Here is a 21,424-nt window from a genome sequence, read left to right on the forward strand (position 1 = left end):
CATGACTTATACTGGATTCGGTCTAGTTTCATTCTCGCGAATAATTCTTTGGAGTAGATGTGCTTTTTTAGTAGTAGAGACTCATCACGTCTTGAGCACCACTACAGCTCGAAGGATGCGACTGGGGCTATGAGTTTGAACGTTAACTGATTGGTCGCTCAGAAATCTGCATCATCTTCCAGTTTTGATATCTTTAACATCTACTTCACAAGCAGACCTTACAGCTCTACTTACCCATTTGCAAGTCTTCAGCAAAGCTTCACCAAGCTATGTTCCACTCCAACAATTTGTGTACAGGTGAATGATATTAAAGAGACTTGGTTCCATCCATTTGAACCGGGGTGTGATGACATAGTACGCGCTCATTATAAAAGAAATCATATGAGCTCTGACAATGCTAGCCAAAAACCCCACATGTCAAGGCTAATACTAGTTTGTTTTCAGCAGGTGAAGAAAATTATAGTTCATACTCTCCTGGACATTTGACTTCTTCGATGGGGGATGTCCGGGCAGACTTGTGATCTGACCAAGGCGGGGTCAGATATAACGAGCAGGAGAGGGATAGAAACAAGGAATCGTAAGAGTCAGGATGTGACAGGTATGCTGGTAGATATTTGGCAGCCTGCATGTAGGTAGTAGTTAGTTTAGCACTAAGAAATAAACAGGCGTTTTAGTATAGAAATTGATTGGAAGCCCTGTTTAGAGTCTCACCTGCATATCCGGCTGTAACGGAGAAAAGGCCAGTGCTCTCCTCCATACACTAAAGTCATTAATAGCAGAAGGCCATATATTGAGGTGAATCTATCGCATGATCGAATTATCATTCTTGGAGGCTCTGTACATATCAGTAGATTGTAAATCTGGTAGCAATGTCAAGTGTGTAGAATTTGAAGTAGCTGAAGCTATAGTTGGGCTGCTCAGGAGAAGCCTCCACTGTAAGTAACATACGTAAAAGATACGCGGAGGGGAGCGGAAGCCGGGCCCAGCCACTGAAGGAGAAACACGGAGGGCCGGGTATGACGACAGTGAAACGCGTGCGGCCCTTATCGATAGCCTAATCAGGAATGGTCGACCCGCCAACGTGTCTCCATTGACGGCTGAGTCAGCAGTCGAGATCCCTCTGGACTTTTGCGGGCAGGTTTGCGCCCTGACTTTGGTTCATCTCGCAACTTCACGCGGGCTCACGGCCATACGCTCTTTCACGGCCTGAGTTCCAACGTGCTTCCCCCTCATGTCCACCGTCATGGATCTCTCTCGGCTTACCCGCCCGGCAATCCTCTGCCAGTGCTCGCGATGCTCGAGTTCGCTGGCTGCGCTCGAGAACGAGTGGGCTAAACTCTCGAATTCTTACTCCATAGTGGCTGGGTGGCTGAGCGTCGAGCTGCATCGCATTTCCATCTCCTCGGAGAAGAAGCAAATTCCGCAGTCATCAGAGCTGAGCACCCTACGAGGCCAGATCCTCCAGGAAATCTCCTGTAAGCTCTGTCAACAGAAGCTGGGCGTGCTATGCTCTCTAGACAATGGGTTAGTGGGCATCATTTCTGTTTCACGCTTCTCAGCTAACGCAGAACAGCCCCAATATTTTCTGGAAGTTATCGAAGGTGTCATTTCGGGAAATTGTTACCATGCGCACAGTGGAACCCGTATTCAAAGATGGATCGCTCGAACGCATTCTATGTCCGACTCCGCCCTCCCGACAAGACCGAACCCCAGTCCATGCCGGAGCTTTGGTACCCACTACGTCGACGGAGCTCGACCCCTACAACATGTCTATGGAACAACAGATTCAGCACCAAGGGCTGAGCCTCGATCACATTACAAGCTCCGTCAGCAACCTTCACGATACCATGTCCGAGTTGAAGAACGCATTCACCGCTCTGCGCATCGAATTGAACGGCCCAGGTCGATTCACATCCGATATGGGCACCCCCGCTAGCAAGGACATGATGATCGCAACAGTATTGAAGGAACTCAGATCCAAAGCCGATGAGATCGAAAGACTGAAGCTCGAAAACGAAGCACTCAAGCTGAAGAACCGTTACGCGGAAGAGCAAACACTCAAACAAGTACAACCACCACCGCCACCACCCTTATATGCCGACACAACAGTACTCGCAGAAGTCCGAAGCCCAGGCCTACTACAAGGAAGTCGGAAGCGGCCCTGGCCAGACTCATTCCCAAGCGGTCGCACCCAACCTATTGGAGATTCGTTCGACGAAGACTCTTCGGACAGCATCGCAGACTTCTCCTTAGAAGACGCAAGTCTACCTCCAGTCAAAATCCCACTGAAGGACTCCACATCCATGTCCACAACAGACAAGACAACCCACGAACCCACACCATCAGGCTCCCCCAAACTGCACATCGAAGTTAACCCCTCGCAACGACAACAACAACAGCAACAAATCCCTAACCATGATAACGACCTTAACAACCACCACGACAACAGCAACAACTCCGCCATATCCCACCGAGAAGCCATAGTAAAACGTCCGCGCCTATCCCAATCAACAGACAAACCCACAACCAGTGGACGAAGACCCGGCCGACCCCCGCGCAAATCATTCAGCCAAACCACCAAACCCGACATCACCACCACCACCACCACCAACAATCAAAGCCCCAAAACTACCCCACTGACCGAGCAAAACGGCAACGCGCACAAAGATTCCCAATTCGACGATTCCAGTCCCAGCGACACCCGCACTACGAAGGAGAACCGACCCGCTCACTCGCGAAGCCTGCGCAGCAGGTCTCGGCCCCCGTCACGACGCCAATCCGCAGCAGCTAACACCGACACACATACATCGGAGCCGGATCAAACTGCACAGAATGGGTATCAGAATGGGGACGACGTACCAGACCACACTGAACAGCGACAACAACAGCAACAGCCAACGCCCCCACTACACACGGGCAAAGAAAACTCGCATGGCGGCGCAAACGGCGTGCACAAGCCCGATACACGAGAGAAGCGCAAAGCACAGTCCGCAGCGCGAGACATCATGGTACGATTAGCTATGCAGCGTGAAGAGGCAATGGAAACTGAGGATTCGCGATGAGAGCGAGTGATGTGGGATTATTAAAACACAAAACAAAAAAGTCTTCTGTTTTGATACACAAAAGCAAGCAAGCTAGACTGACCCGCTCACTTTAATTTCCCTTTTCTTCTTCCTTCTTTCTATCAAATGTATTATCTATACTCTATCTTTGGGTGATATCGCATCCCCTCTTTTTCTTCTCTCATGTGTTTGTACAAAAAGTGGCCCCGTTTCTCTTGTTTTTTACCACATATATCTATAGGATCACCCCGCCACCTTACTATTTACTAGCTCTTCCATGGCGCCCCCTTTTCAATTCATTTCCCCACTAGGCCGAGATTGCCAGTCTAGCTTTTCTGCAAATGATATCCCCACATTTGGTGTGATCCAGCCCAATTCTTATTCAATCAATCCAAAAATGTCCGATTTGATATGATTTCAGTATAGGCCATGTCTTTTCTTCGTGATGTGATGTAGATACTAGGCAGTTGAGCAGTAGGCGAGTGGTTGTCGGTCAGAAACACGGCTCGAATACCCATAATTTAGAGTTCAAAGCATGGGGAATTTTCGTAAGAAGCCTCGAAAGGCATTCGTGACAAGCGAGCCAAACCACCAGGACCTGTATCTTGAACCCGGTCTGCTGCCTGGTCAAAAACACAGTCCGGTACGGAAGAGAAAGAGATAAAGATATGAAAAAGAAGAAAAGAGGTAAGATGTTAATTACTTCACACACATGAACCCGCAGCCTTCCCTGGCTCGTTCACAGGCCTTCTTGAGCGCCTGTTCCTCAGTGTCGGTCCATTTAACGGTCAGTTCATCCCACGGTTTGCGGGAGTTGAACTCTTCGCGGAAGGTCTTGTGCATGGCTTGGAGGCGGCTGACTTCGCGGGGATCGCCGGTGCCGGAGTAGACGAGGAATAACGTGCAAGGGGGGAGGGATTGGTAGATTTGGTGGATGTTGGAGACGGTGCGGGTGACGGTGTCGGCGAGGTTGCGAGTAGCTTCTTTGGTGGGGAAGACGGCGGCGGATGTCGGAGTCGTTTCTTCAGGAGGGGGAACGAGAGTCGTCGACTCGTTCGCGTTGTTGGGGTCGGGCATCCGATTGCACCAGCCGCGGTAAACTTCGAGTTCGCGCAGCCTGGCCCAAGTGAAGTCAACACCGCCTCCGGGAATGGAGGGGTTGCTGTCGTCGCCGTTAACTACCTTGGAGATGCCATTTACAACGTCGGTGTCGTTGCTGCATCCTATCGATGTAGTCGCCTGCGACCCGAAGCCACGCTCCGGGTTGCCCCAGTCGACAACAGCTCCGGTGCGCCCTTCGTTGGTGGACGATTTCCCAGAACGCATGGAGCGTGCCAGGCGCTTGAAGATGCTCTCGTTCGATGCCTCACTAGTGCCCCAGCGCTCACCCTTTTCGCACTTCTGCTTCACAAGTTCGAGCACAGCGCGCGCATCTTCGATCGAGTCGTGGCCTGTCTGGCCCTTCTGGATCTCTTTTCCGAGATACTTCTGGGTGAGCCATCTCAAACTACACTTGAGCGGCGGTCCGCGGGGATGGGGGTAAATAAAGGTGGTGTCGACAATAAATGGATGAGTGAGTTTCAGGGCGTTAAAATCGGAATTCAAGGAGTGGCCGACGATGATGGTACGAGGAGTAAGGAGAGTGAGAAGCTTTTGCTGGATGTCGGCAAGAGTCGTGGTGACAGGGTCGAGTAACTCTTTCGTGATACCGGAGAAACGAGTCAAATAATCGATGATAGGTCGCTGGGGTTTCACCAGCTCATCTAGTACAACTTCACCATCCCACCGGACCATGCTGATGCGCGTGAGCTCGGATTGGCCACCTTCGGTGATACACATCTCGCAATCCAACGCTAGCACATCCCGGCCTGCGGTCATGCTGCCTTGCTGGATTTCAGAGTCTGGTACCTGTCCAGCCTCCAGGCTCTCGACGTGAGTATCTACCCATCCATCTTCCTTGGAATGTCCGGCCCGCTTGCGGTTCTCCAACAAGGTCGACTTCTCTTGTTCTGTGGCGAGCAGAGCCGGATGGAGCACATAGTCGTTCTCCCGGAGATCTTCCAGAGAGCTAATAAAAGTGGTGATCGGTGTCCGCTGGAAGGCGACACTCTTGTCCACCTTGGGAGGTTTTACTCCCTTCGTGTTACTATCCTTGCCCTTCGGTAGAGCAGACAGAAGTATGGCTTGAAGAGGAGAGTGGATCTTGTTGTACTTGGAATCACCGGGGGCTTTTACGGGCCAGGCGTGAGGGAACATATCCGCTAGCGGCTGTAGGGGTGCCGGAAGGTCTCCGCGCGAAAGAGGGCGAGGATTGAACCGATGTGACCGGTCCTCCAGCGGCAGACCTTGCTTCCAGCGAGCAAAGTCCTCCGCTTTTGTATCCTCATCCATCGCCTTGTCCGTACCGGCAGGTTCTTCTGTCTCCTTTTCATTGACGGAGTCCGCATCCAGAGGAAGTGATCCGTCGAACATGCCCAGTTCCAGACCGGGCACCATCAGCACGACAATCTTCCTAACATGACCAGAGTGCTTGACTGAGATCCACTGCGGCGCGACGCCATCAGCAAAGCAGTAGAGTAGCAAACTCTGGAGATCAGCAATTCGGATGGATGACTGCAGTTTGCCTTCGACATAGGTAAGTACGGGGTACTTTGTCTTCTCCCCGTCCACGCGCTTCTTCTTCGTAGCTCTTTCCTTCGGCATATCATCCTGCGCCTTCCCAGGTTCTTCCGAGTCGATACCGTTTTGAGACTTTGTCTTGCCCGAATTTAGGAGCGAAAGTGTTTGAGCAACGCCAAAGCTATTGGCATCTGAGCTCTTCTTCACCGGATCGTCGTCATCTGAGCATCCAGCCTCTGTGCGCTTGCGCTTGTTTCCTCCCATGATGTTAGGGCGACGACCGGGGCGGCAAAGAACAAATCAAGACAGGATCGGGGGCTCGGAAGGCCTGCTAGCTGCAGAGGAATCGACCAGAATCACCCAATGTGCTTCCGATATCGCAATGACAACTTAAACAGTCACAAGCAGGTCTAGGCAAGGATGGGGAATTGGCGTCCAGAGGATCGACAAGAGGTCGCGCGACGCAGAATCCCGCCGACTTTTGAGGCACGTGATGATAATCTATCTGGTTACCATACGGTACGGATAACATGCAGGGCTGGCCGACCTATCAACGGAGCAGCATGTTCCTGCGTTCAGAAGGTGCATGAACAATCACCACCCAATATTGAGTCTACGTAGTGGAGTAGAGCACATATAGAGTCAACTGCATTAGCTCGCGAGTGACTGCTCCATAGCGCCCATTGCAGCATCTTGTTGCTGACGCAGCCTCGGAGCCACCCAGGCTCCGTCTTACGCCGAAGATCGCAGAAGCAGAAAGCGGGTATGGACCGTGTATTACAAACGCCCCCGATGGTTCGATCTGATAAGCGGCCAAAAATTCGCCATCGGCCAGCCATCCTCCTCTGCTCCTCTCCATCTTCCACTCCATCTCGGCCACACCGTGGGGCACTTTGTGACTCTTCCCCTCTACCTCTTGTCTTCTTTCCTCCCTTACCCTCCTCCGCTCCCAAGTTTATCTGCCTTCCATCCAACTCCACTCATCCTTTTCAGATCTTCTCTCTCCCACCGTCACATCAGACGCCAAGTTTTCCCCGCCGAAACCCCACCTCAGTAACCCAACCGAACTATCACCATGTCCTCCCTCGTCGAAGTCGCCTCTGAGGCCGAATTCCCTAACATCATCTCCTCCATCCCCCCGTCATGCCTGCAGGTTCTTTACTTCCACGCCCCTTGGGCTGCTCCTTGCGCCCAAATGCGCGCCGTCCTCTCCGCCCTCGCCTCTCAGTACCCCGCGACCAACCCTCCCTCCATCGCCTTCCTCAGCGTTAACGCCGAGGAGCTTCCTGATATCTCGGAAGAGTACAATGTCACCGCTGTTCCCTTCGTAGTCCTCGTCCGGGACCACAACATCCTCGAAACCATCAGCGGCAGTGAAGCAATTCAAGTGCGCGATGCCGTTGAGCGCCACGCCGGTGCCGGTGCCGCCGCCTCTGCAGACGGTGCCTCCAAGACCGTCATCCCCCCACCATTGACAGCCGTGCTTCGAGAGAACGTCCCCGCCACCGCTACACAGGCGCCCGCCACGAACGGAAACGCCGCCGCCCCCGCATTGACCCCCGAACAGTCGAAGGAGGCGCTGTTTGCGCGTCTCGCGGAGCTAGTGAAGGCTGCGCCGGTGATGTTGTTCATGAAGGGATCTCCCAGTGCGCCTCAGTGTGGATTCAGTCGGCAGATTGTGGGCATTCTGCGTGAGCGGAGCGTCAAGTACGGATTCTTCAACATCTTGGCCGATGAGGATGTGAGACAGGGCCTGAAGGAGTTTGCGGATTGGCCTACCTTCCCGCAGTTGTGGGTGGAGGGTGAGTTGGTTGGTGGATTGGACATCGTAAGACCCCCTGCCCTTCCCCTACCTTTGCCTTCATGCTGTATATACAGTACTAACCTAATGTCACTGAATAGGTCAAGGAGGAGCTCGAGAACGATCCCGATTTCCTGGACCGCTTCTCCGTCAACAAGCCCGCTGCTTAAGCTATAGAACTATAAGTCGAATAATACCACGGCTTTGTCTGTATTGGATAGCTCCCTCCCCTTTTCAACATTTCCTATTCACGTTTACCTTTTTCAACCCTATTGTTAGAGCTTGAGATCTAGCGGCGTCTTGCTCCTCTTCCCCCTGTGTCCATTTATTGACAGGCTGAATTACATAGTACTTGACTGGATGATATCGATACCCATGAGTGAGTGCCATGGGGAATTTCTGTCGCCGTTTATATAAAAACTACCAAATGAAAAAGACCACTTATGATTATTATACAATTGACTCAGTCAGCCCCGCTTAGTATAAATAGTTATGTATAGTATTCATGTATCAGACCATCAGGCCACAGCTGTATGCTGTATGCAGTACGTACAAAATCGGATATGATACATCTTCCTCTTCGTATAAATAGCAATGGATATCTACTTCCCCCGAAACCCTCTCTCTCTCTACTCCCGCTCCAAATAGTAATAGAAGATTAAGGCAATTCATCCGGCTTACCTACCCCCTTCAACAACTTAACATGTTTACTATTCAGCCCCTTGCGCTTCAACCTCCACAGATTCGGATACTTATTCGACGAAGTCTTAAACTCCGACAACATCGCATCCTCATCGACATACGCACCCGCCAGCCACCTCTCACCGGTACTAGTCTTGAACCCACGACGCGCATGCGCCACACGACGATTCTCAAAGACGACACATTCACCGGGGTTCAGCTTCAGCTCGAACATATACCGTTCGTCCTCAAGCAGAGAGGCGAATTTAGCAAGTGCCTCGTTCTTCTCGCGGAACTTGCGGGGCACAGGAGACCGGACCTTCCTGGGGGCCTGGAAAGGCGGGGAGTAATTAACGTGGACGAGACGGGATTTGGAGAAGTTAGTTCCCTCGCGGACGCTGTCGTCGAAGGTCTGTGTTTCGAAGACGGGCCAGGTGTTCGTGTAGAAGTGATCCGGGTGGTTGTAGTGGTAGGGGATATGATGATGAAGGAGGCGGGAGTAGTTTGTGTGGTCGTCTTGTTTCATGTCGTATGCGACGCGGAAGGTGTCGACGAAGAGGGATTCGCCGCCCTCGCAGGAGTTCTTGAGGCAGTGGAGGAGTTGGTAGCCGGGCGGGTCGTTCATGTACATCAGGTCCATGTGAAAGCCGAGGAACTGGTCTGTGTAGGCGACGTTGGTGGCTTGGGGAACGCTGCGCACGTCCCAGGTGCGGCCGTAGAAGGTATCGCGGATGGGACCCATGCGGGTGGCAATCTTCTCGACCATTTCGCGTGAGTCTGGGATGTCTTTGATGAAGATGAGGCCGAGTTCGGCGAGGGTGCGCATGGACCAGGCGAAGGAGATGTCGTTGTTGATGAATTGGTCGAAGGTGATCCAGTGCTGCCAGTGTTGCATGCGGCTGTTGTCCCAGTAGGCTCGCCAGCGGTTTTTGCCGGCGGATTCCATTTCCACGGGGGTGAGGATGGGGTGTCGGAGCTGGTGGAGGTCGTATGTGGACTCGTGTGTTGATCCGGCGGGTGCGCCGCGGAGGTCGTTTTTCCATGTTATGTGCAGCTTTCCGTGCTCGATGGTTGGGTTCTCGGAGATAATGTCGGAGGATATGTCGCTTGTGCGAAAGTTGCGTTGCTTGGAGTGAGGGTCCACGCAGGTAGAGCATTTGCAGGAGTCGCGAAGGACTATGTCTAGGATCTCGATGGGCTTTTTGCGACCTTCTTGGATGATCAGGCCTCCGTCTTTGCGTGTAATTGTGTATTTGTTGTCCTGGTATTCTACTGTCCCGGCGTTTGACTCTGGAGTCTTTCCCTCGTGCTGTTCACCTGCTTCCAGGGTTGAGGATTGGTTTGACAGCGATGATGCAGGCTCATTGCTTCCAGTTGCTACTTCATGAGATACACTGGGTTCGGCGGTCGCATTGCTGGCTGCGGAGGCAATACTGCTAGCTGTGGGAGCAGCATCACTTGATGTGGGAGGCACATTGTTGGAGGGAGGGGTAGCATTGGCTGCTGAGCGACGAACAACAGAAGATGAATAGACACGACGGCTAAGAACGGAGGCCGGAGGGAATGAGGCCCGAGGAAGGCGAAGGGCGGTTCGCAACAGACGAGACATGGCGGATACTAGCAGCGAGGAGTCCTGCTATGAAGAGTCTGAAGGCGCCCGCATCCAAGGACTTCAGAATTGGGGGGTGAAGGAGAGCTGGGGAAAGAAGTGGGACGCCAGGAGATCCCCCAGATAATAACTTATGGTCTGATGCGACTTTCTTTGTACCGAGGTTTTTCAGATGGCACCTGATTGGGCACTGACTCGCCGCCGCTTTAAAGTACGAGCTAGGCAGTCAGGCAGTCAGGCAGAGACACCAGGCATCTTCGTCCACCAGGGGATTTGCTTGCCATCCCTTGGGTTGCTTGTTCCAGACGGAGCATAATCGCCCGTTACCAAATCAATGAACAGTAGTGATATTGTAGATAAACCCTCATATATCCGGGTGTAAATAGATTCAAGAAACTATCCACGGAAGTAAATCCGGCAATTTGATGTCTCCGAGACTCCGTCCGCAGGAAAAGAAATAGAAACCAACCAACAAACTGACACACGTCATACCTCTAGACCGTTAGCATCATTTTTACCCTTTTTTTCTTTGCCCGTCGCCTTCGACAAGGCCTCCAGAGAAACAACCACCTACACACCACCACCATAAGGAAAACCAGATCAATGACAACCTCTATATAACACCGCATCACTCGCGACCATCAATTCCACCTTAAATACCTACATCTCTCTCGACTTAACCATCAACCGTCACATGCATGTCGGCCGGGGGAGAACACCTCAAGGATGAGGTACATAACGACCCCAAATCCCCATGCACCATCCATTCCCTCAAAAATCACACACACATACACTCCATCCCCTAGCACCATCCATCAACCATCACTTCCCAACGCGCAAGCTAACCAACCCTTTCCAATTACACAGGGCACGCGACGACAAGTCGTCCTAGCAGGCGGCATAGCCGGCCTCGTTTCACGGTGCGCCCCCAAACCTCCCTCCCCCCTACAACAACCATCTAACCCTTTCAGATTCTGCGTCGCCCCCCTAGACGTAGTGAAAATCCGGCTCCAGCTACAAATCCACTCCCTCTCCGACCCTCCCTCGCACCACAATGTAAACGGCCCAATCTACAAGGGGACGCTCTCCACCATGCGCGAAATCATCCGTCAAGAGGGCATAACCGGCCTATGGAAAGGCAACATTCCCGCGGAACTAATGTACGTCTGCTACGGGGTGATCCAATTCAGCGCATACCGCACAACGACGCAAGCGCTGGCCCAGCTCGATGCTTATCGACTGCCCCCTTCCGTCGAATCGTTCGTCGCGGGCGCCACTGCGGGCGGTCTCGCCACGGCATCTACATACCCGCTGGATTTGCTGAGGACGCGGTTCGCCGCGCAGGGCACGGAGCGGGTGTACACGTCGCTGATGTCGTCGGTGCGGGATATCGCGCGGAATGAAGGGTACGCGGGGTTCTTCCGTGGGTGTAGTGCGGCTGTGGGGCAGATTGTGCCCTATATGGGCCTGTTCTTTGCGACGTATGAGGCGTTGAGGCCGCCGTTGGCGCAGTATCAGGATTTGCCATTTGGGTCGGGGGATGCGGCGGCGGGTGTGATTGCCAGTGTGTCGTCGAAGACGGTGATGTTTCCGTTGGATTTGATACGGAAGAGGCTGCAGGTGCAGGGTCCGACGAGGCAGTTATATATTCATCGCAATATCCCTGAGTATCAGGGTGTGTTTAATACGATGAGGTTGATTCTGCGGACACAGGGTATCCGCGGACTTTATCGGGGGTTGACGGTCAGCCTGTTCAAGGCTGCCCCTGCCAGTGCGGTGACGATGTGGACCTATGAGACTTCTTTGCGACTTCTCCAGGATATGGAGGTGGCTACGAGCAAGGATGAATGAGCTTACAGGGTCCCGCGCACTCGCAACACCTGATTGTGTATATTATCTGATAGAATACTAGACTTTTCTCTTTTCCACGTGGAATAAACTTTGGCGTCCTTTCAAAAGACCGATGAATTCGTGTGCTCATATCGCCCGCAGCGCATGTATCGGTTCATTATTAGGTAAGAGTAGGGGAATCAAACAACGCTCGGGACGCATGAACAGAATGGAAGGGGATTGTCGCAAGCATTAAGGACGGGGCAGACACAATTTGACCGGCAAAGTGAGACAGACACACCAAGAAACGAAGCGACCAAAGCAGTACAAGCCAACAGGGCGTGAGAGGTATCAGTACTCACCCTCTTCACCCTCAGGCTCCAGACTGTCGTTGGCAACTTCTTCATAGTCCTTCTCCAGCGCAGCCAGGTCCTCACGAGCTTCGGAGAACTCACCTTCTTCCATGCCCTCACCCACGTACCAGTGAACGAAGGCGCGCTTCGAGTACATGAGGTCGAATTTGTGGTCAAGACGACCCCAAGCCTCAGAAATGGAGGTTGTGTTGGAGAGCATGCTGACAGAGCGGTCGACGGGAGCGAGCTCGGTGTCGGGAACGCGAACGGGCTTCTGGTAGTTGATACCCAACTTGAAGCCGGTAGGGCACCATTCGACGAGATTGAACGAGGCCTTGGCCTTGAGGGAGGCGATGGCCTGGGTGCAGTCTCGAGGTACCACATCACCACGGTACAGCAGAGCCACTGCCATATACTTGCCCTTGCGAGGATCACACACCACCATCTGATTATTCGGCTCAAAACCTGCAGCTCCTGTTAGCAATTCACTCACGCCAATGCCTCGACGACAAGCCACGAAGAGAAGTACATACACTGGAAGGTAAGATCCTGCACCTTGAAGCTTTCGTGGGAGCTGCGGCTGCTCGAGACCACGGGTGCATACGAAATCAGCGGATAGTGGATACGAGGGAATGGCACCAAGTTAGTCTGGAACTCAGTCAAGTCGACATTGAGGGCACCGTCGAATCGGAGACTTGAGGTGATGGAGCTGACGACCTGGGCGATTAGACGGTTGAGGTGCTCATAGCCGGGACGCGGAATGTCCAAGTTGCGACGGCAGATGTCGTAAACCGCCTCGTTATCCACCAAGAAGGTGCAGTCAGCATTCTCAATAGTGCTGTGGGTGGAGAGAACAGCGTTGTATGGCTCAACGACGGCGGTCGACACACGAGGGGAAGGGTACACCGCAAACTCAAGCTTCGACTTCTTTCCATAATCGGTGGAAAGACGCTCAAGCAGCAGGGCACCAAAACCGGAGCCGGTACCACCACCGAAGGAGTGGAAGACCAAGAATCCCTGCAGAGAGTTGCAGTTATCTAGTGTGTGTAAGCCTAGCCCCGGCAGAGTCAGGTTTCAGAGATATTGTGGTAAACCTACCGGAGACGCGGCGAATGCGGTCGGCAACTGATTCAACGAGCTCCTTTCCGATGGTGTAATGTCCGCGGGCATCTGACGAGCATTAGCTTTCATGTTCAGGCTGGATTAGAAGAGACGTACAATTATTGGCGGCGTCTTCCTTTCCGCTGATCAACATCTCGGGGTGGAAGAGCTGACGGTACTGGCCGGTGCGGATCTCATCGACAGGCTGCGTCCATCAGTTTAGCATATACGTTATATGAAACCATCCATCTGGAAAGGTCGTACCGAGGGATCAAGATCCACGAAGATAGAACGAGGGACATATTTGCCGCTGTGTGTCTCTGTGAAAAAGGTTTCGAACGAACCACCGGAATTAATTGCGTCTTCAGCCTCAGGATTAAGCTGGCCATCGGCCTTGAGACCGTGTTCAAGGAGGTACCTGCCGTGATGGTCACAGGTCAGCATGGGGTCAACGACATTTAGGTCGGGGTACAATAAAAAGCGGTGAAGACATACAGCTCCCAAGCACTGTTACCAAGCTGGATACCAGCCTGGCCAATGTGGATGTGGCAGACCTAATCGAAAGCAATAGTTAGAATAGAGCAATCTTAAGCTTCGATCAGACCGTTGAACGAGTGTCGGTGCGTGAGATTGTGGAATTGGATGTTTATGGATAAGGGGAGGGGGTGACGGTGCGGGGGTCCAAAGGTAAATAGAACGGGGGGTATACCTCGCCTCGCATGTTGGACAATGGGTCCGATTATCTTTGTAGCCAGACGCAAGGGATTCGCTCAGCGGCGTCAGGGTAATAGACTGGGATGACAAGCAGTAGACTTGCAACCCCAGAGGATGATGGAAGAAGAAGAGGGGAAAGAGATGGAGGATGAGGGAGTTTCTGGATCAATGGGATGGAAGATGGAAGGAGAGAGCATCAGTCGTTCTTGCCGGTCCAATAAACAAGACAAGGCGCTTTGGACCAATCAGCTGCCCTTCTGCTCCCGACCGATCAGTCGATCAGCACGTGAATTTGACTAACTCGGTCTGCTACCTCCCAGTATAACGGACACCCAAAGTTCTGGCGCCTCGATACTTCAGAGGATCATAGAACTACACTCTATCGACCACGGAGTTCTCTCCTTTCTATTCCGTCCCTTTTCTGTCATCGCGGAATCCTCTATACTCCACGTGCGTCCTGCCGTGGAATGCGGGGAAGCCATCCTTGGGATTCGTGATGTGTGACAGCGGTTTGACCTGCACAGACCAGGGGTAGCTGCGATGCCCCTGCTGGCTTTGCAATACTTAGCTGTGTGAGATACACGGTAGACCTACTCAGAGGGGCGAGTAGGATGCTACGGACAACTAATGGAAAGAGATAGTATGGAAATGTTTAGTGTCGATCTTCCCCGCACTCTGACCCTACACCATGCCTACTATGTACCCATCTACGCCTGCAGATTCTTTAGTTGCACGGGCTAACAAGAGCCGGAGAGCAGACAGGCAGGCAGAATGACTAGTCAAGAATGACCCGATCACAGAGTTTGGCTCGTATTGCTGGCGGTAGGGAACACTTGAACACTGGCAGGTAGATGGAAATCAATGCGGCCAAGTTGTTGGAACGGCAAACCGTTGTCGATGGATCCCATTTTATGAATTGCAGAGTGACTGAGATGGTCCTTGCGCTTCGATGATTTGAGCATCGTAAGCATACTTCATAAGCTTCCATTTACGGTTATCATGGCCTTCCCATCTACCGTGCAGATGACCGCGGCGATCTCCAGTGGACATGGCGGGGCAAGACACGTCAACAGCCGGGAGCGGACCTGCCAATGGAATTCGCGTGGTCATCGCAATGATGTCGAGGGCTGATAGCCCAATCGAGATCAACTCTTTGACAATTGTGATGGGTGAGTGAGTGGATGTTGCATATAATGGAGGATGGAGGTAAGCAGGAGCATAACTATGCACATTCAACTACCAATTGCACAAGCCTATCAGAATCGCGCTTGGTAACTCCGAATATCATGCTGGGTAGGTATAATATTTCGGCAGGTTAGCAGCGTCCCTCCTTGTCACCTATCATAAGAGGCGGTCTCGTTCATCCATCTAAGACTGGGATGATGGATTGGTTGGTCGCATAAACACTAGCGTGTAGAAATCAGGTTTTTGAGACGTCAAGACTCAGATGGTGTCTATGGTGGAATCCTCCAGGCTTAGCGCCATATACTAGTGCTGAAGCTATAGACTGCACTGACTCGCGCCTAGCAAACCATAATATCCCTATTAAGCTGAACGGCAGCAGAAGAAATCATCATTCAATTTCTGCTAGGACAGCAACCGGACATGACGTACAAAATTCTGTATCGAGACCAGGTGAAAGACATAGGCATTCTGCGCAGTGGGGGCAAAAGATTTCCGAGGTTGGTCTCCCACGTACGTAAGTGCTGACCCAGGGATCACTGAAGATGATGACTTTGTGCAAGACTTTGTGCACAGCTGGGAGGACAGCCCGGGAGTGCCTGATGTGGCGTTTCTTGGCAGTGGCCACTTTTTGCCCTTCCACATTTGATTGCGTTCAAGACTTCGGAGAATAATCGCTGGAGGAGAGATAACATCATTTTGGTCTCCCTTTCCAGACTTGACATCTGTTTGGAACCTTCCCACGGTCAGTCAGCGGATTTTTGCATCTCCGAAGTGAGGTAGGGAGAGGAAAAAAAAAGAAAAAAAAAGTCTCCTACATAAAATCCGAATAATCTCCCTTATCTGTAAACCCGCTGCAGGACCAAATCCCGCGAAATGCCAAGCTGCCCCCCCTCTCCCTCTCAGGTAACGCAAGTCTCGCTGTGAGACACCAGACTAAGGCTGCAACGATGGAGGAGCTAACGCAGGTAGTTTGGGTTAGTATCAGCCATGAAGGGTACACTGGGTCCCAGAGTTTTTCTTTGGACCCGTTTGAAGTTTCTAACGTTAGATGACTCGGACCCACTGGGCGCCACTGGGCCAGAACCGATGCTGAGGGCACGCCCACTGAATGGATAGTCTAAGGACTGGGATCCATATCGATCGAGGTCTTGGATCGTAGAATGACCGCCACCCGCGGCCACCTCTGATAGTTCCGCCCCATTGTTACTTACGGTGCATGGGCTGAGATAGTTCCCAGGGTAGATGGTCAATCGACAACGGGAATTGCCGATTGTCTTTTGTAAAGAGGCATCACCGGATGGTGTTTATCAAATGGTCTTTTGAGAAATACGATACTCATGTGCATAACCGAAGTGTCTGACTCGACTAAGGAATAGAAATGGTCTGGACCTTACCAAACCTTCAGTCATTTGAATCTCTCTTTAGTTGGTTTAATTGTCCCGTGCGATCGGCATCTCGCCCGCATCGATCTCCTCCTCCTTCTGCTCTGCTGCTGTCGAATTGTCGAACCAAGGTCCAGTCTCATTTGGTCTGGTACCTTTCTGTCTTTTCTTTCTGTCTTTTTGCCTTTTTCTATTCTTTTCGCAGGCTTCCCCACCTACACTCTGTCCTATTCCTCCTCTTGTCCTTACTTTCTTTTCTTCTTCTTCCTTCCTGCATCTCTCCATCTTCTCCTGCTTGTTTCTGTACATTATTTTCCTTTTCCTCCGTCTGCACAATCCTACTAGTGCCCGCTTATCTCCCGTTCCTCTTTGAGCCCACCGGCCAGAGTCAATGCATCATTAGCTTTGTTGGTTTTCGGAAGGAATTCCCACCAGTGTAGGTCAGTCGTCGCCCTTGCTCGTGCTTTTCCTCGCTTGCACCAGACCCTCTTCTATTCTCTGGGATGTTTCCCTTCATTTTGTCTATCCTTTTGATTCTTCCATCCTTCACTATGTGTTTGTAGTTAAGCCTTTACATGGCCTTTTCTTGATCGTTATTGGTCTAACTTACCCAGCATCTAGTCTGTATCAAATCAGATCGATCTATAACCTCAGTGCTGGTCAGCCTGTAATCTAGCCCTTCGCTGTCGACTCCTGGCCTGGTGCCAACATGTCGACCTCCATGGGAGATCATCTTGCTCCTGATCATCTGGAAGAGAAGAGCAAGCACAGATCGGACGATGGAACTCCTGACTCGGACGAAGGCACTTACGTCTATGACAGTGCCAGTAACGGAAACCACCTGAGAGTGGACACTTCTTACAATGACTTGGATAGGACCGCCCTGGCCTCTCCGGTCACTGCGAGAGAAGAATCCACGCGTCTCGAAGACGACCTGGCAGTTATGGAAGCAGAACGGATGGTTTCGCGCTCCACGCAGGAAGCAGAGTCGAAAAAGAGTGTTCACGACGGCCGTCCATCCACCTCTCGCTCTCGTTCACGTTCTCGCTCGCGCCCTAACGAACATGTCGACGAGTTTGACGAGGCCACCAATCCGCTGCATGAGAAAGCTGCAGTTTACAATCCACCCGAGAATCCCAATACCAACATTGCCAGATTCGTCAAGAAACTCCATGAATCGAGTTTCATCATCCGTTACCTTACCTACATCCTGCCTCTTGTGATCATTCTACTCATTCCGTTGTTGGTTGGCGCGCTGGCCTATCCAGATGCCAGTGTCGGAGGTGTCCGGCTGGTTTGGTTTTCAGTCTGGCTGGAAATCGTCTGGTTGACCTTGTGGGCTGGAAGAGTGAGTACCTGTGATATCGTTGTCTGTTTACCCATCGCCTCGTTGCTAATTCGATTTTGGACAGATCGTCTCCAAGTTGATCCCTATACCTGTGAACGCGCTCGCTAGTATCTTCACCAACAATGCGAAGAAATGGCGTGATCTTGCCAAGCAATTGGAGCTGCATGCCACTCTTTTCTTCTGGTGGTTGGGTGTCGAAATTTCTTTCCTGCCCACAATGAAGAACCATCACGTGGACGGAAACCATACTACGCGCTCCTGGGAAAATACGCTCAACAAGATTATCATTTCCGTCTTCGTCTGGACGATTCTCAACCTGGTGGAGAAATTCATCATTCAGCTTATTGCCATCAGCTTCCACACGCGTACTTATGCCGACCGAATTGAGATCAACAAGTTCCAAATTGGCAGCTTGACCAAATTATACGAATTCTCGCGGAGGAAAATCACGGCCAAGGACAAGGAATTTGAGGAGCAAAAACAGCCCGGTTCTAATAACGGCCTCAAGATCCCATTCCATTACGCTGGTAAAGCGGGACGTCTTGCTAAGGGTGCCTTTACCAAGGTCGGCGATGTGGCCGGCGCAGTTGCAGCGGACTTCACTGGTCGCACAGCCACCAACAGCAACCACCCTTACCAGGTTGTGCTGGCTTTGCTGCGAACCACCAGCGGTTGCCAGGTTTTGGCTCGGCGACTCTACCGGACCCTCGTGCGGGATGGCTTTGAGACCGTTTTCTCCGGCGATCTGAAGGAGGCGTTTGATAACAATGACGAAGCCGAAGCTGCCTTTACCATGTTCGACAAAGACATGAACGGAGATATCTCCATGGAAGAATTGGAGTCGGTGTGCGTGGAGATTGGACGCGAACGCAAAGCAATCACTGCGTCCTTGAAGGATCTTGACTCTGTTGTTGGAAGACTCGACAACATCCTGGAATTTTTCGTGGTTATCATTACCCTGATCGTGTTCTTGACCCTGATTTCCACCTCCGCTGCTGGTGTACTCACGTCTGCAGGCTCCAGTATTCTTGCGTTGTCTTGGCTGTTCTCTGCCACTGCACAGGAGTTCCTTCAGTCGGTCATTTTCGTCTTCATCAAGCACCCGTTTGATGTTGGTGACCGTGTCACAGTATATGGTAACTCTGGTGATGCGGGTCTGGGTGATGACTACTTCGTCAAGCAGATCTCTCTCTTGTATACCGAGTTCAAGAAGATGCAGGGTCACGTTGTGCAAGCCCCGAACAGCTATTTGAACGGTCTCTTCATCCTCAACCAACGCAGATCAGGCGCCCTGGCCGAGGCTGTGCCTATTGTCATCAAGTATGGCACGACACTCGAGCAAATCGATGGCCTTCGCCAACGCCTGTTGGAATTTGTCCGCAGCGAACGCCGGGAATTCCAGACCAATATCCTTACTGAAATGCGTGAGGTGACCGAAAACTTCTCCGTCACCCTCAATGTTGTGTTCTTCTACAAGTCAAACTGGCAAAATGAGGGCCTGCGTTTGCAACGTCGCAATAAGTTTATTTGCATGCTCATGCTTGCCTTGCAAGAGATTGGCATCGAAGGCCCACGCATGAACCTCCAGGGTGCCCGTGTCGACATTCCTTTCCATGTCGCTGGGTTCCCTTCGCATAACATGGGTGCTCCTCCCGGCAGCAGTGATGGCCGGCCTCCTCCCACCCCTGTCTACCAGCATGACTCGATCCCCGAGAATACTGGCTCTAGCAGCTCTGTCCGCCAGCATTCTATTCTTCGAAGGGGCGCGGACGCCGCCGCTGCCCGGGCCCGTGGTGACTCGATGCTCACGCGGAAGCATGTTGACTTCTCTCTGGGCATGCGCGACGTTTCTTCCGGCGACGTCATGGGCGATGTCTTCGAAGACCGCGGCACTCGTGTGGATGACGTTGTTCGGATGGCCAACCGTGAAACCGCAGAGCGTCGCATCCAGGAAGAAGAGGAAGAGCAAGCCGAGCGGCAGAGCCGTGCATCTGGCTCTCACCGTCGAAGCCACTCCAACACCAGCGCCGCCCCGTCTGCAGCGCGCTCCGGTCGCCAGTCAATGGAATCCCACGGTGGTCACAGCTTGTCCTCCGTCAGTCGCGGCCGATTCTTCCGTCATCGCAACAGCATCAGCAGCCGCGGCCCAGCCGATCTGGAACAAGGGCAAACCCACGGCCAGCAATCGCCTCAGATCCGTGCCGTATCGCCCGCTATGGACGAGAAATGATTTCATTTCAACTAGTGCGGTGTTCATTCTGGAAATGACTGCCCTTGCGCACTTGTTTATCGTCCCTTTACATACTGTTGAGTGATTTGGTTTGATCATATCAGCATAGCTATTTATAGATAATACCTTTCCGTACATACCAAAAGGCGGCATGCTTGTTTTATTTTGCATTATACTGTGACGGTTGATTGGTCCAGATATTCAGTTACCTAATGGACTACTAATGTTGTTACAAGTGTGGCTGGGTATACAATCATCTCGTCTGGTCAGTGTCAGACTTGTGTTCATTCTCTGTGGCATATTCCACCAATATATAGATTCAATAATGATATGCACTGAAATCATTGCTTGGTCCATACGCTCATCGCTCATCTACACACTACTTACCACGAGTACAAAGCACATAAGTTATTACAATTACTAACTACCATGAATCTTATATCCTTTAAAACTAATTGATTGCCAGAACAATCACTAGTTAACCTGCCATGGAAACTACGCTAACCACAAAGATTTACTACGTAGTACACTCTCCACGCCTCGAACAAGAAGGAACGTCTTTGAATAATAATCCATACAATCAAAAACTATAATAGGACCTACCATTACCACTCACTACTACTACTGCTAATACCTCAGTTTTACTTATAAGTTAGTAGTATCTCATAACATGTGACCCCTTCTCCGCACCCCTGACGGGACGACCCTCCCTCCTTCCCTACTACTACTCTTCCGCTTAGTGGTACTTTAAATGTTGTTGTTGTCAGCGCTCATATACTCGGATCATTTGTGGGGATATATATATATGATAGTATTGGGTCGAATTTGTAGCTGGGTTTGTGTGTGTGTGTGTGTGTGTGTGTGTGTGTGTGTGTGTGTGTGTGTGTGTGTGTGTGTGTGTGTGTGTGTCATTTGAAGACAGAGAAGGCGTGATGGTACTTAACTAGCTTTTGTGTGCTCGTTCAAGTAATGTAACTAAAGTAAGGGGCGGTCTGGATGGTTTAAGTGCTGTACTACGTTAAAAAAATCTTACTATCTTTTTTTTCCCGCATTGGTAATTTACCGATTAGGGAATCTGTGAGGGGGGTGCTTTGAGAATGTTGAATGAGGGTTGAGTGCTGCCTACTACGTGTGTTTATGAAAGGTCGAAAGAAATCTGAGATGAGTAGGAACAGGACTACAGTATATGGTTTATAATATACACTTGGACTGGCATGTTTACTGACGCAAAGCAGCTAGAAGAGAAAAGCTGGACTCTTTTTTTGGGGAGAAATCTGGTACGTATAGGTACACACACACAATTTTGCTCTCAAGAAGAGGAAAATTTTAGAACAAAGGAAATGGGATATACGCCTGGATGATGAGACAAGAAGAGAGCAAGTGGAATAATGAGCAAGAAAATGGAAGTCAGAACGAGAAATCGACAAATGAGTGGAACTCAGACAGCCTGGTTGAGACGACAAACACTCCCAAACACCCGCTAGCCTTGAAACGCGTGTGGAAAATAAA

At 51.4% G+C, this 21,424-nt stretch overlaps 7 protein-coding genes across 7 annotated transcripts; 4 read left to right on the forward strand and 3 right to left on the reverse strand.

The window, feature by feature from the left end:
* Positions 1–1,163: 1,163 nt before the first annotated feature.
* Positions 1,164–3,462, forward strand: BO88DRAFT_436621 (uncharacterized protein). The gene is made up of 2 exons (XM_025709576.1): positions 1,164–1,524; positions 1,574–3,462. Exons 1-2 carry the CDS (start codon positions 1,232–1,234, stop codon positions 3,060–3,062), a joined length of 1,782 nt encoding a protein of 593 aa, XP_025561054.1. The 5' UTR covers positions 1,164–1,231; the 3' UTR covers positions 3,063–3,462.
* BO88DRAFT_78961 (RNA exonuclease) lies at positions 3,327–6,100 on the reverse strand. Its single transcript, XM_025713139.1, has 2 exons — positions 3,766–6,100; positions 3,327–3,678 (listed from the first exon to the last, which is right to left on the reverse strand). Exons 1-2 carry the CDS (start codon positions 5,943–5,945, stop codon positions 3,591–3,593), a joined length of 2,268 nt encoding a protein of 755 aa, XP_025561055.1. The 5' UTR covers positions 5,946–6,100; the 3' UTR covers positions 3,327–3,590.
* A 365-nt stretch (positions 6,101–6,465) lies between these two features.
* On the forward strand, positions 6,466–7,675 carry BO88DRAFT_406155 (PICOT family protein). Its single transcript, XM_025707083.1, has 2 exons — positions 6,466–7,509; positions 7,584–7,675. The coding sequence occupies exons 1-2, from the start codon at positions 6,757–6,759 to the stop codon at positions 7,650–7,652; spliced, it is 822 nt and encodes a 273-aa protein (XP_025561056.1). The 5' UTR covers positions 6,466–6,756; the 3' UTR covers positions 7,653–7,675.
* Positions 7,676–7,978: 303 nt separating this feature from the next.
* On the reverse strand, positions 7,979–9,886 carry BO88DRAFT_406157 (putative Gamma-butyrobetaine hydroxylase subfamily). The gene has a single exon (XM_025707084.1). It carries the CDS (start codon positions 9,770–9,772, stop codon positions 8,141–8,143), a length of 1,632 nt encoding a protein of 543 aa, XP_025561057.1. The 5' UTR covers positions 9,773–9,886; the 3' UTR covers positions 7,979–8,140.
* Positions 9,887–10,266: 380 nt separating this feature from the next.
* On the forward strand, positions 10,267–11,709 carry BO88DRAFT_406158 (thiamine transporter TPC1). Its single transcript, XM_025707085.1, has 3 exons — positions 10,267–10,503; positions 10,640–10,692; positions 10,744–11,709. The coding sequence occupies exons 1-3, from the start codon at positions 10,471–10,473 to the stop codon at positions 11,621–11,623; spliced, it is 966 nt and encodes a 321-aa protein (XP_025561058.1). The 5' UTR covers positions 10,267–10,470; the 3' UTR covers positions 11,624–11,709.
* A 3-nt stretch (positions 11,710–11,712) lies between these two features.
* BO88DRAFT_465753 (tubulin alpha chain) lies at positions 11,713–13,777 on the reverse strand (the record flags this gene model as incomplete). Its single annotated transcript, XM_025711429.1, has 7 exons — positions 11,713–12,420; positions 12,489–13,007; positions 13,054–13,125; positions 13,174–13,261; positions 13,321–13,474; positions 13,552–13,610; positions 13,766–13,777. 7 exons carry the CDS (start codon positions 13,775–13,777, stop codon positions 11,954–11,956), a joined length of 1,371 nt encoding a protein of 456 aa, XP_025561059.1. The 3' UTR covers positions 11,713–11,953.
* Positions 13,778–16,756: 2,979 nt separating this feature from the next.
* Positions 16,757–20,027, forward strand: BO88DRAFT_79063 (Mechanosensitive ion channel family). The gene is made up of 3 exons (XM_025713141.1): positions 16,757–16,777; positions 16,959–17,685; positions 17,750–20,027. The coding sequence occupies exons 2-3, from the start codon at positions 17,047–17,049 to the stop codon at positions 19,913–19,915; spliced, it is 2,805 nt and encodes a 934-aa protein (XP_025561060.1). The 5' UTR covers positions 16,757–16,777; positions 16,959–17,046; the 3' UTR covers positions 19,916–20,027.
* The last annotated feature ends 1,397 nt before the right edge of the window (positions 20,028–21,424 follow it).

Source organism: Aspergillus vadensis (assembly GCF_003184925.1).
Source record: "Aspergillus vadensis CBS 113365 unplaced genomic scaffold BO88scaffold_17, whole genome shotgun sequence".
Taxonomy (NCBI): Eukaryota; Fungi; Ascomycota; class Eurotiomycetes; order Eurotiales; family Aspergillaceae; genus Aspergillus; species Aspergillus vadensis.